Genomic DNA, 15,513 nt, shown 5'->3' with positions numbered 1-15,513 from the left:
TTTATTGTGGTATTATTTTATTGTGATTAAGATATAAGATTTAGAATTTTGATTTAGATAATTAATGTTATAGTTAATTAATTAATTAATTAATAGTTAATAGTTATAGTTTAAGTTTATTTATTGGTAATTATGATTATGATTATTTTATTATTGTTGTTTTTTATCTAGATATTATTAGGTTATTATTGTTTGGATAGATATTATTAGTTTATATATATATCTAAATAATAATATCTAATTAGTTTATATGATGATGATGATGTTTAGATTAAGATAAGATTTAGATATTATTTTATTAGTTTATTGTTAGTTTATAGTTTACTATGGTATTATTTTATCTAGATTAAGATAAGATTTAGATAATCAATGCTATAATTAAATTGAATTAATTAATAGTTATTAATTGTTAATTAATTAATAGTTAATAATTATAGTTTAAGTTTATTTATTGGTAATTATGATTATGACTATTTTATTATTATTGTTGTTGTTTGTTTTTATTGTTTTTTATTTAGATATTATTATTAGTTTATTATTATTATTTAAATAGATATTATTAGTTTATATATTGTTTTATTAGTTTATTATGGTATTATTTTATTTAGATTAGATTAAGATAAGATTTAGATCATTAATATTGTAGTTAATTATAATAATAATAATAATAATAATATCTAATTAGTTTATATATAATATAATAATGATGATGATGAATGATGAATTATGATAATTATTATTATTGATGTTATATTGCTTATTTATTAGTTTATTATTAGTCTATTTATAATTTATTGTGGTATTATTTTATTTAGATTGCATTAAGATAAGATTTAGATAATTAATATTATAGTTAAAGTTAATTAATAGTTAATAGCTATAGCTTAAGTTTATTTATTAGTAATTATGATTATGATTATTTTATTATTTTTGTTGTCTTTTATTTAGATATTATTAGTTTATTATTATTTAGATAGATATTATATCTAATTAGTTTATATTTATATAATAATAATGATGATAATGATAATAATGATGATGATAATGATTGATGTTGTATTGTTTATTAGTTTATAATTTATTGTGGTATTATTTTATTTAGATAAGATTTAGATTTAGATATTGTTTTATTAGTTTACTATTAGTTTATAGTTTATTTATTGTGGTATTATTTTATTTAGATTTAGATTAAGATAAGATGTAGATAATCAATGTTATAGTTAAAGTTAATTAATTAATAGTTAATAGTTATAGTTTAAGTTTATTTATTAGTAATTATGATTAGGATTATTTTATTATTATTGTTGTTGTTTAATGTTATTATTATTATTTTATATTTAGATATTATTAGTTTATTATTGTTTAGATAGATATTATATCTAATTAGTTTATATTTATATAATAATGATAATGATAATGATGATGATGATGATTGCTGTTATATTGTTTATTAGTTTATAATTTATTGTGGTATTATTTTATTTAGATTAAGATAAGATTTAGATCTTGTTTTATTAGTTTATTGTTATCTAATTAGTTTCTATGATGATGATGATTGCTGTTGTATTGTTTATTAGTTTGTTGTTAGTTTATAATTGATTGTTAGTTTATAGTTTATTGTGGTATTATTTTATTTAGATGGATTAAGATAAGATTTAGATAATTAATATTATAGTTAATTAATTAATAGTTAACATTTATAGTTTAATTATGATGATGATTTTATTATTGTTATTTATTATTGTTGTTTTTTATTTAGATATTATTAGGTTATATATATCTAACTAATTAGTTTATATAATATAATAATGATAATCATGATGATGATGATTGTTGTTATATTATTTATTAGTTTATTGTTAGTTTATAATTTATTGTGGTATTATTTTATTTAGATTAGATTAAGATAAGATTTAGATATTGTTTTATTAGTCTATTGTTATCTAATTAGTTTATATGATGATGATGATGATTGCTGTTGTATTGTTTATTAGTTTGTTATTAGTTTATAATTGATTGTTAGTTTATTAGTTTATTGTGGTATTATTTTATTTAGATAGATTAAGATAAGATTTAGATAATTAATATTATAGTTAATTAATTAATAGTTAATAGTTATAGTTTAATTATGATGATTATTTTATTATTGTTATTGTTTAATGTTATTATTGTTGTTTTTTATTTAGATGTTATTAGTTTATTATTGTTTAGATAGATATTATTAGTTTATATATATTTAACTAATAATATCTAAATAATTAGTTTATATAATATAATAATAATAATAATGATAATGATAATGATGATGATGATTGTTGTTGTATTGTTTACTAGTTTATTGTTAGTTTATCATTCATAATTTATTGTGGTATTATTTTATTATGATTAAGATAAGATTTAGAATTTAGATTTACATAATTAATTTTATAGTTAATTAATTAATTAATTAATAGTTAATAGTTATAGTTTAAGTTTATTTATTAGTAATTATGATTATGATTATTTTATTATTGTTGTTGTTTTTTATTTAGATATTATTAGTTTATATATATCTAAATAATAATATCTAATTAGTTTATATGATGATGATGATGATGATGGTGATGATAATGATGTTTAGATTAAGATAAGATTTAGATATTGTTTTATTAGTTTATTGTTAGTTTTTTATAGTTTATTGTAGTATTATTTTATCTAGGTTAAGATAAGATTTAGATAATCAATGTTATAGTTAAAGTTAATTAATTAATAGTTAATAGTTACAGTTTAAGTTTATTTATTAGTAATTATAATTATGAATATTTTATTATTATTGTTGTTGTTTATTGTTATTATTTTTGTTTTTTATTTAGATATTATTATTAGTTTATTATTATTGTTTAGATAGATAGTATTAGTTTATATATTATTTTATTAGGTTATTGTTTATTTTGGTATTATTTTATTTAGATTAGATTAAGATAAGATTTAGATCATTAATGTTGTAGTTAATTAATAGTTAATTAATAATAATAATAACATCTAAATAATAATATCTAATTAGTTTATATATAATATAATTATTATTATTATTATTATTATTATTACTGTTGTATTGTTTATTAATTTATTGTTAGTTTATTTATAATTTATTGTGGTATTGTTTTATTTAGATTAGATTAAGATTTAGATATTGTTTTATATTATTATTGTTGTCATATTGTTTAATATTATTATTATTGTTGTTATTACATTCTTATTGTGTTATTTTATTATTATTCTTCTTATATAGCTATATAGTTTTGTTAATGGTTGTTATTTTAACTTTGTTATTGTTAGTTATTATATTATATTATATTTCATTTATTGTTAGTTTATTGTGGTATTATTATTTTTATTTTAATTATTGGTTTATTTTATTATTTTTTTTATTAGTATAAATATATATACATAAAACTAATCATAATAATATAATATAATATTAATAGTGATAATATAAAATAATTAGTTATAGTTGTAGTAAATAGTAATTAATAGTTAATAGTTACTTAGCGTTATTGTTTTGTTATTTTAATTAGTTTAGTTGTTGGTTAGATATTGTTGTTTGTTATTATTATTATTATTATTATTATTATTATTATTAGTTTAGTTATTATTGTTATTGTTATTAGTTTAGTTGTTATCAATTTATTATTATTATTATTATTGTTTTGTTATTTTAATTAGTTCTTTTAGTTGTTATTGTTATTATTATTATTTTATTGTTAGTATATAGATATATGGATAAATAGATATAGATATAGATATAGATATAGAAGATTAGATTAGATAGATATAGATATTAGTTTATTATTTTTGTTATCTTGTTTTATTATTGTTATTATCTTACTAATAAACGTTTTAGAATATGTGTTTTAAGACATGGAGTGGATAGAACTATCCTTTGCCTCATTGATTGCAATTCGTGGGGCATTATTAAACTTAGAAAGCTATTTAGTGTGTGAGCTATATTTTTAATGGCATCATACAAACTTAGGTCTAGTACACGTGTATTTTATGGAGTGGAAGGTTTTGTAGTAACTTTATAAGATATATATATATGTATTAAATTATATTATATTACTATTTACTTATTCGTGGTCGTGACTTTCATTATTGAGAGGTACAACTATCCTTCAGAACTCATTGCGATTTGTGGGGTTAGCATGGATGTAGTAACCCTTCATGGCATTAAAAATCCGTTATTGATGTTTTTAAACTTAGGAGATTGTTTAGTGTGTGAATTATAGTTTTATTGGCAGGGGTGGGGAATGTTGCATTGTCCTGGGGCATGATTTTCTAAGAAAGGATATTGTGTGGTGTGCACCATGCAATGTTAGGTACACCATCTAAAATACCAACTCATTGGTCATCGTGGCGTTGGCTTTGATCCTTGACTTTTCTCATTATGCAAGGGGGGTTTTTCATCATGAAATGGATACATCTATTGTGACAAAAAGCCTAATCTCTCAACTAGGGAGCCATGAGAATTTGCTTGAAATAATCCAAATGCATCTTGAAGACCCACTTGAGTCCTATGTGTGGGATAAACAAATTGGAACCTCACTCTAGATGCTACTTACTATAGCAAATTCTATTGTAGTCAATCATATGGTCTAATGCACGTATGTTTAAATTTAATGCATTGGAAGTTAATCTAATGTCATCTAGGATTTTTCACTATTTCTATTTTTTAAGATAAGACAAGAATAGTTGATATGCACCTTGATGTTGACGCATGTGTTTTGCGCAGCATGGAGGAAAAAAATGTGTCTGTAGCAAATGTTGTGCAGTGCGCTCCCAGTGTGCAAATGAATGTGTACAAAGGAAAAAAAGTTATAAGGAAGAAGGCAGTTCGTCGTACACTCAGGCATGTTGGAGGATATGAAAGTTCTGTTAGTTTTTTGAGAATCATTCATCGCTTAGATGGGCTTGAGAAGCAAGTAAAGGCACTATTTCGACGTCAAAGGGCTTCGGTTTCTCTTGGTGACAACATTGATAGCCGTCTACAGAGGATTGAGAGAATTTTGGAGGAGAAATATGAAGGAAACCTTTGTGATGGGGTGAGGATACAGGATGAGTTGGAAGAAATCAAAGGTTACATAGGGGAGATATATGACCATGTCCGAAAGTATTGGCCACGTATTGGATCCTTGGATGATCATGATGAGAAGACGAAAGATCTTATTAACAGTGCTGGTCATATAGAGGATGGCATATGTGAGTTAATTGCTCTCAAGAATGAAAATGTTTCCCTTGATGTGCAACTTACTTCTTTGAAAGTTTCTCTTAATAGGTTTTTGGCAATGTTAACCCAAATGAATCACCGTGTGGGGTCATTCCCTTTCACTCGAGAGCATTGCCCTTGATGTGCAATTTGCTTCTTTCAAAGTTTATTTAGATAAGCTTTTGGCAATGTTAACTTGGATGAGTCGCCGCTGCATAAGCACATCCTTGAAAATTTCCATTTTGAAAAACATTGTCTATCTCTTCCAAATTGAAAATCACCACATACTTGATATATATAATCTTTGCAAGACTTTTTAAATGAGTTGTGTTTTATTCGATTGATGAAAATCTCCATTTTAAAAAACATTGTCTATCTCTTCCAAATTATTAAGATTTTTTAATATCATTTTAATAGTTTATATTTCTATATTTTCACCTTGGTATTCATTCATCTTTGAGCGTCGAACATCTTTGGATCTTTAACACATTCGAGCCTTTGGCAAGACCTATGTATGGATCTAGACGAATGAGCATCCATTAGTAGGGCTTGCATACAAAGAGAGAGAGAGAGAGAGAGAGAGAGAGAGAGAGAGAGAGAGAGAGAGAGAGAGAGAGAGAGGTAAGGCATGGCTATATATTTGGTGAGTGTCATGTGCACATGTGGATGAATGGACATCCATTGGAGAGGGGAATCATTAATTGGATTTTGGTGAGCACTCTGTATGTGTGTGCTCATGCATGATTATTTACACGTCTTTTATCTTTGAGTCCAAGACACTTTCGATTTAGGGTTTTCAGTTGGAAATGTGTTTATCTTCAATGGCTTTGAGATTTCTCTATTGGGACTCTTATACTCTATTGAAAGTTTCGTGTAGTCATCATGGAACAAAGCAAAGCTATGGACGATGTTCCAGACATAGTGCATTCGACTCCATTGAATGCAATTGATTTGGTTGAATCAAAGAAAACAGCGACAACATCATCTCTTTGATGCTTGACTGCTTGGAGCCATTCGCATGAGTATGGGAGATAGTTATTCTAATAATTGTATTTTCACCAAGGTATTGTGTTCTTTTTGGGGAGATAGTCATTTGTGTATTTTGTTGCAGCCAAAATGTGGAGTTTAATAGAGTGAATAAAGTTAATGTGCAAAAGATGAAAGAAGTGGCGAGGCAACAGGGAGAGCATGTTAGTAAATCCACAAGGACATCAACGATCCGAAGAAACACAAAGGCTACTTCAAGTTCTTTGGAGTTTAAACGCCTCGAGACCAAGATGAATGAGTTGATGGAATTGCAGATGAGTTTATCCACACATGTCGATCAGGCACTTGCTATTTACTCTACAGAGTTGCATAAATAAGCTAAGGGTTTGTATGGTGTTGTGTGCGAGACAAAGCACATCCAGAGTGTTCTTTAACAAGTCTCGAGTGGTTTGGGTGGTGAAGTGAGGGAACTTTTAGCAATTGTCTCTGAGACAAGTAGGTTGATGAATTTGTTGTTGAATGATATGTGGGCATCATTTTAGGGGCTTGGAGATGACCACAAGCCTATGATTTGCTAGAGGGGTTGTCGACTACCGTTTTTGCAATTTCAAATGAATGTTAATAGGTTCAATGCCTTGCTACAACAATTAAGTCGTCAAATGAATGGTCCCAAATGAGGAGGATTTGCTTGGCTAAGGCTTATGATCTATTATCAGCTCGCTTATATCTTACTTGAAAGTGCTTGGACCAACATTTTTTTTGTGATGATGTGTGCTTCCTTTTTGTGAAGCTTATATTGGTTTTAATGTAACGATGTGATACCTCTTTCTTGAGGTTTGATCTGTATAAATAATTATTATGTCTTGCAATGTGGATACAACTTTTTTTATTTTTGTAGTGTAGTGCATGTGAGAGTAATATTCTCTAATTGTAATATTCACCTCTCTCTCTCACACACACACACACACACACATCTCTCTCTCTCTCTCTCTCTCTCTCTCTCTCTCTCTCTCTCTCTCTCTCTCTCCAACATTTGGATGAAGGTTATGATCTATTTTTGTCTTGCTTTTGAAGATATTGAAATGCTTGGGACACTGCTTTTTTTGTGATAATGTGTGCTATCTTTTTTTGTAGCGAGACTAAATTGAGTAAACTGTATTGGGTATCTATAGTGTGGTGTGATGTCTCTTTCTTGACGCTTGATATCATGTCAAACAATGTGGATATATAGCTTTATTCATTTTTATGGTGTAATGCATGTGAGCAATATTTTCTAATTCTATGGTCTAGTTGTAATATTCTCTCTCTCTCTCTCTCTCTCTCTCTAGTGTTTGGTTCAATTTATTGGGGTTGATGCATTCTTCTCTCTTTTAAAGAGTTTGTAAACATTGATCTATAGTTTATTTATAGATATAATTATTATGTCTTGCAATCTAGAGAGAAAACTTTATTGATTTTTGCAATGTAGTATGTATCAAAGAGTAATATTCTCTGTAAAATACGTTTCAATGTCTAGGAACTTGCTATGGATTGGAATAAGATTGTGTATTCTTTCTCTTTTCAAGAGTTTGTAAATATTAAATATATTTTTATTTTTAAGTATATTGCCTCTTTCTTGAGGTTTGATCTATAGAAATACTTATTATGTCTTGCAATCTACAGATAAGAGTTCATTGATTTAAGAATCCTAATGTTTTATAGTTTATTGCGCATTCATGTTGAAGAGTGATGTTTGGGTTTGAGTTATAGGTTGGGGGATCGCGCCCCAGTTGGATATAGTTTTTTTTAATTATCTTTGGGTTAGATATATCTAATTGTATAGAATATATAAAAATATATGATGATTCTAATTTTGACTATTATTGTTCCTTGCACATAGGAGGATTGTGCTGATTTAAATTGTCGTAGTATTTTGGATTATGTGATTCTAGATTGATTCTACTTTTAAGTCTTTTTGAAAATACTAATCCCAATCAAGTCTCTCCTTGAAAGAATGCATGTTTTCTCTTGATGTGCAGGCTTTGTGAGAATCCAAACAATATGGGATTAAATAATCACAGAACTAGCAGGGATTATGTGTTGCGTATTCATAGGCATAAACTCAACTCTACACAATATAGATGATGACAGATTGCTAGGCTTAAGGCTCAAAAAGGCAAGACATGACCGGAGGGGGTATAAAGAGATGTGTTCTACTATAGTTGAGTGCCGGAACGTTTTGCAAGGAGGGGCTCTAAATCATGATAGCTTGATTCGTGAGGGACTTCATAGTTTGATTGAGCAGCAATTTGCTAATGATTATAATTGTGATGCTGAAAATCACCAAAACCTAGGAAATGCTATGATTAATGAGTCACGTGTCAATAATGCTCCAACCTTTAGTCCTCGAAATGGAGGTTTTTGCTCCATTTTACATGCTTTGCCTGGAATGGATATTCATCCTGCAACTACAATATTGCTATTTCCAGACCAGATTGTGCATTCCATGGGGAGTCTTTCTGAGATGTGTGAGCGATGTTCGGCTAAATTGTGGAGGTGTGAGGCTCAAGTGCAGGGGCCAGTTTTATTCAGTAAACATTGTTGTCGAAATGGAAAAGTAATGTTGCCACAGTTGCAATATCCACCACAACTATTGCATGATTTGTTGCATGGTATGCATCCTCAAAGCAGAGTATCTAAAAATAATATACAAGCAATAAATAGTGCTCTTGCATTTGTGTCGCTTGGTGCCAATGTTGATGAGCTTTTGTCTGTTGTGGAAAATTCTTATACCTTTAGAGTGCATGACTCCATTTATCATTGTATAGGCCCTTTGATTCCTAATGTGCAACGACAGGAAAGGCCAAGATTTGCACAACTTTATGTTTATGATACAGAGCATGAGTTATCTAATCGATTGGATGTTATGCCTAATTTATTGCCAAACTTGCTTGGGGAGCTTCAGTCTATGATGCATCAACACAATGCATATGCACAAGCTTTTAGATCCGTGGGTATGCAATTGCAAAACAATCCCTTGCATGATTTGAGAATGACTATTTTTGGGGTTCAATATGCTAATATACAATTCTCAGCTCTAGTGGCAACAACTGAGGTTGCGGCTATCATGCCAGGACAAGGCGATGAGAATACTCTTGATCGTCGAAACATACATGTTTATAGTCGAGATGGACGATGTATTGCTATTTCAAACTTGCATAGGGCATATATGCCAATGCTATACGTTCTTCTTTTTCCTATGGGTGATGATGGTTGGCATGTTAAGGTACCTTATAGTGGTGTTAATGTTCAAATTAATATACATGGATTGTCTAATAAGGACTGTGTTACTCATATACAATTTTATGCATTTCGACTACAAGTGCGTGAGGACACTGAGGTGTGCATGTTGCGGGGTGGCCGATTGTTGCAACAATTTATTGTTGATGCTTATTGTAGTATAGAGCAGTGTAGGTTAGCTTGGTGTCGTCAAAATCAATCAGTTTTACACTCGGAAGTTTATAAGGGCTTAGCAGATATGGTGGGAGTGATGGATGATGGGCCGATGAGGATTATTGGTGCCTCTATTGGTAAAAGGGTGGTTTTGCCATCTTCTTTTACTGGTGGGCCAAGACACATGTATCAATTGTATCAGGATGCCATGGCTATAGTGCGAAGTAAGGGAAAACCTGATCTGTTTATAACGATGACATGTAATTCAAAGTGGTTAGAGATAACTAATGCTTTGTTGCTTGGACAGACTGCTTATGATCGTCCTAATTTGACTGCTCGGGTATTCCATAAAAAACAGGCTGACATGATGCATACATTGTTGAAAAGGAATCTGTTTGGAAATGTTGCAGGCTATGTTAGTGTGATTGAGTTTCAAAAGCGGGGGCTACCACATTCTCATACTTTACTAATTTTGGAGCACCATTTTAAACCCTCTGAAGCATGCCATTATGATAGATTTGTTTGTACTAAGTTTCCTGATAGAGCAAAGTTTTCAGCTTTGTTTGAAACTATCTCAAAATGCAATGTCCATGGTCCTTGCGGTGTAATGAATCCCAAGAGCCCTTGCATGCGCAATGGTCAATGCACTAAAAAATTCCCTCGGAGGTTTGTGAATGTAACAACTGTTGATAGCTCTGGCTATTCTGTTTATAGAAGACGAGATGATGGAAAGACAGTCACAATAAAGGGTAATACTATTGATAATCGATGGATTGTTCCATACAATCCGTACTTGAGTAAAAAATATAATGCATATAAATATTGAGGTATGCTCAATGGTGGCAGCTGTTAAGGATTTGTATAAGTATATATACAAGGGACATGATCGTGCAATGATTAAATTTTTTGTTGGAAACTCGGGGTTAAATGGTACGACCTTTTCGTGAAGTGGATGAGATCGAGAGTTATTTAGATGCACAGTACGTTTCTGCTTTGGAAGCGTGTTAGCGAATATATGACTATGCATTGCACAATGAGAAGCCTGATATACAGCGGTTGCAGGTGTACTTGCTTGATGAGAATTATGTGGTGTTTCAAGATACAGACAATATATCAGATGTTATGCAGAATGAAGATATTAGGAAAACTACTCTTACGGAATGGTTTGTGTGCAATTGTATTCATCTAAAGGCTCGAGCTATTCGGTATCAAGACTTCCCGATGTATTGGGTGTGGAATGCACAACGAAAGGTATAGACGAAGAGAAAGCGTGGAAATATGTGTGGTCGAATATACTTTGTGTCGCCCACATCTGGTGAGCGTTATTACTTGCGAATGCTCTTGACAGTGTCTCGAGGATGTATGTCTTTTGATGATTTGCGTACTGTTGGCAACGTGGTATACAACACCTTTAAGGAAGCCTGCATTGCAAAGGGCATGTTAGAGGGTGATTATGAGTGTGTTGTGTGCTTGGAAGAGGTTGGATCTGTACAAATTGGTGCCCAGTTACGTGCTTTGTTTGTTGCAATTTTGGTCTTCTGTGAGCCTGCACAGCCTAGTCAGCTCTGGGATAGGTTTATGTCACCGATGGTGGAGGATATTTTGTATAAGTTACAGCTAGAGCATGTGCATATATCTTCTGCAGTTCTACAACAAGAGGCATCAAAGAGGGCTTTATTGCATCTTCAGGATCTTTTGTGACAACATGGGCGATTGTCTGACTTTGATGGATTGCCAAAACCTCATTGAACAGATTCTCAGTTGTATGAATATGCATATGATATACTGGAGCAACGTAGAGTTTATATTTGTATGGAGGCAATGTTGAATGATGGACAGAGGGTTGTATATAATGTAGTTATAGGTGCCATTGGTGGAAACTTTGGGGATGTTTTTTAAAAAAAAGATGGTCCCGGTGGTTCTGGAAAGACATTTTGTTACAAGTGTTTGCTTGTTAGGTTACGCAGTGATCGTCATATAGCATTAGCAACGGCATCATCTGGCATTGCTGCTTTGCTTCTGCAGGGCGGTTGTACTGCTCACTCGAGATTTAAAATTCCATTGGATCTATGTAATCGATCCACATGTAATATTCCTGTTCAGAGCAATCTTGCTCAACTGTTCAAACAATCGAGCCTTATTTTATGGGATGAGGCTCTCATGATACACAGGTTTGCATTTGAAGCTGTTGATAGAACTTTAAGAGATATTATGAGTTGTGATAAACCATTTGGTGGAAAGGTTACTTTGCTTGGGGGTGATTTTAGGCAAATCTTGCCCGTCGTGATGAAGGGTTCCCATGAAGATATTGCTAATGCGGCACTATGTTGATCTCATTTATGGCAGTATGTTAAGGTACTAAGGTTGTCTGGGAATATGAGGATGTCAACCACTGGTGGTGTAATGGATAATGGATTTGTTGGTTGGATTCAAGGGATAGGGGATGGAGTGGGTATTACGGAGAATTGTGATAAGTTACATATTCCATCTAGCATGGTATTGAAAGGGTGCTCTACTGAAACCTTGGTTAATAGTGTTTACGGTGAAGTGTCTGCGGTGAGAGACTTTGGGGCATATTTTAGTGAGCGTGCTATACTTGCAGCGTGGAATACAGAGGTGGCTTCTTTGAATCATTGTGCATTGCAATCGATGCTAGGAAAAGTTATACAGTACTATAGTGCAGATTCAATTGCAGAGACGGGTGATAGCTCATTTTTATACTATGTAGAGTATTTAAATACACTGGATCTTGGAGGTGGATTTCCTCCCCATCTATTGTCGCTAAAGATGAATGCACCTATTATTCTGCTTAGGAACTTAAATCCAGTAAAAGGTTTGTGTAATGGTACACGGTTGATGTGTAAGGCATTCAATAAAAAGGTGATAGATGCTGAGATAATAACAGGGACAAATGTAGGGGAACGAGTTTTTATTCCTAGGATCACTTTTATTCCTAGCACCTTGCAATTTCTGTTTGCTATGAGGCGGAGGCAATTTCCTATTCGATTGGCGTTTGCTATGACGATCAATAAGTCGTAAGGCCAGACATTGTCTGTTGTTGGTCTTTACTTAAAGACACCAGTATTTACACATGAACAGTTGTATGTTGCATTTTCAAGGGTGAAATCCTCATGCGGTGTGAGGGTGTTATTGGATGAGGATGGAAGCACTGTGAATGTCATGACGAACATTGTGTACAAGGAGGTACTTCATAAGATGCAATGAGGTGCATTGTTTTTTTGCAAAGATGCATACGGAGATGATTTTTTTGGAGAGTGGAAGATACGCTTGTATCTTTTTAGAGATGTATCTATTGAATTTTGATGGTGTTGTAGTCCTTGCTTGGTGTGTATGTGAGATAGCCTCAATGCTGTATTCGGTTGGCATATACTCGATGGTAATTGAGTATATATTCCCTACACTGTATATAAGTGTTTGCTTGACTTTTGCATATGCCTACTCCAAGCTGGGGTTTATTATCCAACTTCTGAGTATCAGAAGGAACTGCAATGTAACTTACGTGCAGTGATAACGCATGATATTATAAGAAGAACGCTTGCAAGGGTCATTGAGCGTTTGTATGATGATGTCAACATAGAGATTTTACCTCCAATTTTTATTGAGGTGGTGCATTGTGGGTATACTCAGTGCTGAGTGCATATGGGTGAAGCTGAGCAGGATAAGAGGTTTCGGCGATCTCACACTGATAGAATACCGAGGGGGTGGCCGGCGTATGAATTTGAGGACCTCAGTTGTTTTGTGATGCTACATCAAGCTGTGACAATGCCTGCCAAGTGGTTTGCAAGTGTTAATCCATGTATTGTTATTCCAATGTTAAGTGATCTTTGTTAATTGTTGGATGTGTTCATGTTTACGTTCTGAGCTTTTAAAATTTTAGGTACAAGAAAGAGAGGAAAGACTATCATGTCCCTTGTACCATCACCGGGACGAAGCGTGGCAATGGGACTTGCTTCACCTGAGCATGCTGTGTTGGAGAATGGAATTTTTCCCAGTGATTCCTCAAAGAAAAGAAAGCTTCATTTTGGTTAGGCCCAATGGAAAGTTTCAACATCTTTGTAGCATTTGGATGTAGATGTATAGGTGTAATCAAGAAGTGGTACTTCATAGTTTGTTGATACTTGGATTTATGGTACAAAGTTTTTGGCTTTGGAGCAAGATTTGGTTTTGGGCTTTGCTTCACCTATCTGTATTTGATGCTTGGATATGCTTACACTTTGTGGTTCATTTCAACGTAGCAATGTTATTTCTGATTGTAACATCGGATGATCATGTAGAGCTACTTCTAGCTATTGCGCATAGCAGGTATTGTTGTTTTAATGTTAAGTAGTCTTTGTTGGCTATTAGATGTGCTTACATTAACGTTGTGGACTTCTAAAATTTTAGGTGTAAGAAAGAGAGGAAATACTATTATGTCCCATGTACCATCAACAAGACGAAGAGTGGCGATCGGACTTGCTTCGCCTGGCCATGCTATATTGGAGAGTGAAAAAATTCCCAGTTATTTCTCAAAGAAAAGAAAGCTTCGTTTTGGTTAGACCCTATGGGAACTGTAAATTTTTTTGTAACATTTGGATGTAGATGCATATGCATAATCAAGGAGTGACACTTTGTGGTTTGTTGATACTTGAAATTGTGGTGCAAGTGCAGTCTCTAGAAGAAACTTTGGTTTCAGGCTTTGCTTCACCTATGTGGGTTATTAATACTGAGAGTTTGCATGCAATGCTTGGACAAACTTAAATTTGTGGTGTGGTTTATACATATTTCATTTGTGGTTCGTTTCATCGTAGGAATGTTATTTCTCATTGTAGCATCCAAAGATACAAGTTGTTTTTAATTGTTGTGCAGAGCAAGTATAGATACAAGTTTATAAGTTTGGTGCATGGTCATTGCATGTATATATGAGTCTAGGTACCTTGATGCAAATGCATATTTAGCCTTTTATACATGAGAGAGAGAGAGAGAGAGAGAGAGAGAGAAAGAGTGATTGAGTGAATGAGTGTGGATAGAGAAGGGGGAGGTGTAAATGGGACGAGAGATAGAGGGGTTGTGAGTAGAGGAGAGTAAAGCATGTGATGTTTTTGCGCATGGCAGCTTCACTTCCCTCGCACCCCACTCAGCGTTCCTTGCGTAGTTTAATTTACTTAGATCACTTTGCCATGCTGAAAGAACAAAGTCTTTAGAGAGAAAGAAAGAGCTTGCAGGGTTCATGGCGATGCAGAAATCAGAAGTAGCGCACATTGAAGAACCTGGCATGTCGTCAAACCTCTGCGAGCCTACCGCGGAGCCTGAACTGACCGGCCATGCAGTCGAGCCCCTGCCGCGCAAGGTCAAACGTAAGGAGAGGAAGAAGATGAAGCGTAAGCAATGCAGGCAGCAGGCCGCTGAGAAGGAGAGGGTCGAAGAAGAGACGAGGTTTCAGGATCCCGTGGAGCAGCTGAAGCTTCGCCTCAAGCAGCAGGAAGAGGCTGAAGCTCTCGAGAAAGAGAGACTGGAACGTGACCTGCAAGAGCAGTTGTGGCTTGAACGAGAGAGGATCGCTCAGGAGGAGGCAGAAAGGAGGAGACAGGAGGAATTGCAGAAGGAGAAGGTGCCAATCAAACCATCATTCAAAGTCACTAACATTCTTACACATGTTCTTGATTGAAAAAATAACGGCTAAGGACACTTATCGCAGTTATTCTTACAGGTTCAAGTCGTGTACTGTATTTGTTAATTCGTTCTGTACAAAGCAATGGAAGGTCGTACTGTAGTTTTTAATTGTCGTATCCAAAGCAATGGGTGGTCATACAATCATATTTTTTAAGTTCTTATAATTGATCTTTAGCAGG

At 32.6% G+C, this 15,513-nt stretch overlaps 1 protein-coding gene across 4 annotated transcripts in view; it reads left to right on the top strand.

Annotated features, from left to right (window-relative positions):
* Positions 1–14,689: 14,689 nt before the first annotated feature.
* The window catches only part of LOC148013527 (Zinc finger C-x8-C-x5-C-x3-H type family protein), a 90,972-nt gene continuing 90,148 nt past the window's right edge, over positions 14,690–15,513 (top strand). Inside the window, exon 1 of one of the 4 annotated variants that reach the window (XM_087667741.1) lies at positions 14,690–15,272. In XM_087667741.1, coding sequence (XP_087523867.1) covers positions 14,892–15,272 — 381 coding nt within the window. In that variant the 5' untranslated portion in view covers positions 14,690–14,891. The remainder of the gene's footprint in view (positions 15,273–15,513) is intronic. The other 3 variants (XM_087667738.1, XM_087667740.1, XM_087667737.1) reach the window with 3 other exon arrangements.

The sequence above is a fragment of the Lygodium microphyllum genome, chromosome 26 (genome assembly GCF_053477565.2).
Source record: "Lygodium microphyllum isolate KBCC chromosome 26, Lygodium_microphyllum_v1.1.10, whole genome shotgun sequence".
NCBI classification, from domain to species: Eukaryota; Viridiplantae; Streptophyta; class Polypodiopsida; order Schizaeales; family Lygodiaceae; genus Lygodium; species Lygodium microphyllum.
This window is presented reverse-complemented; position numbering and strand designations above follow the sequence as displayed.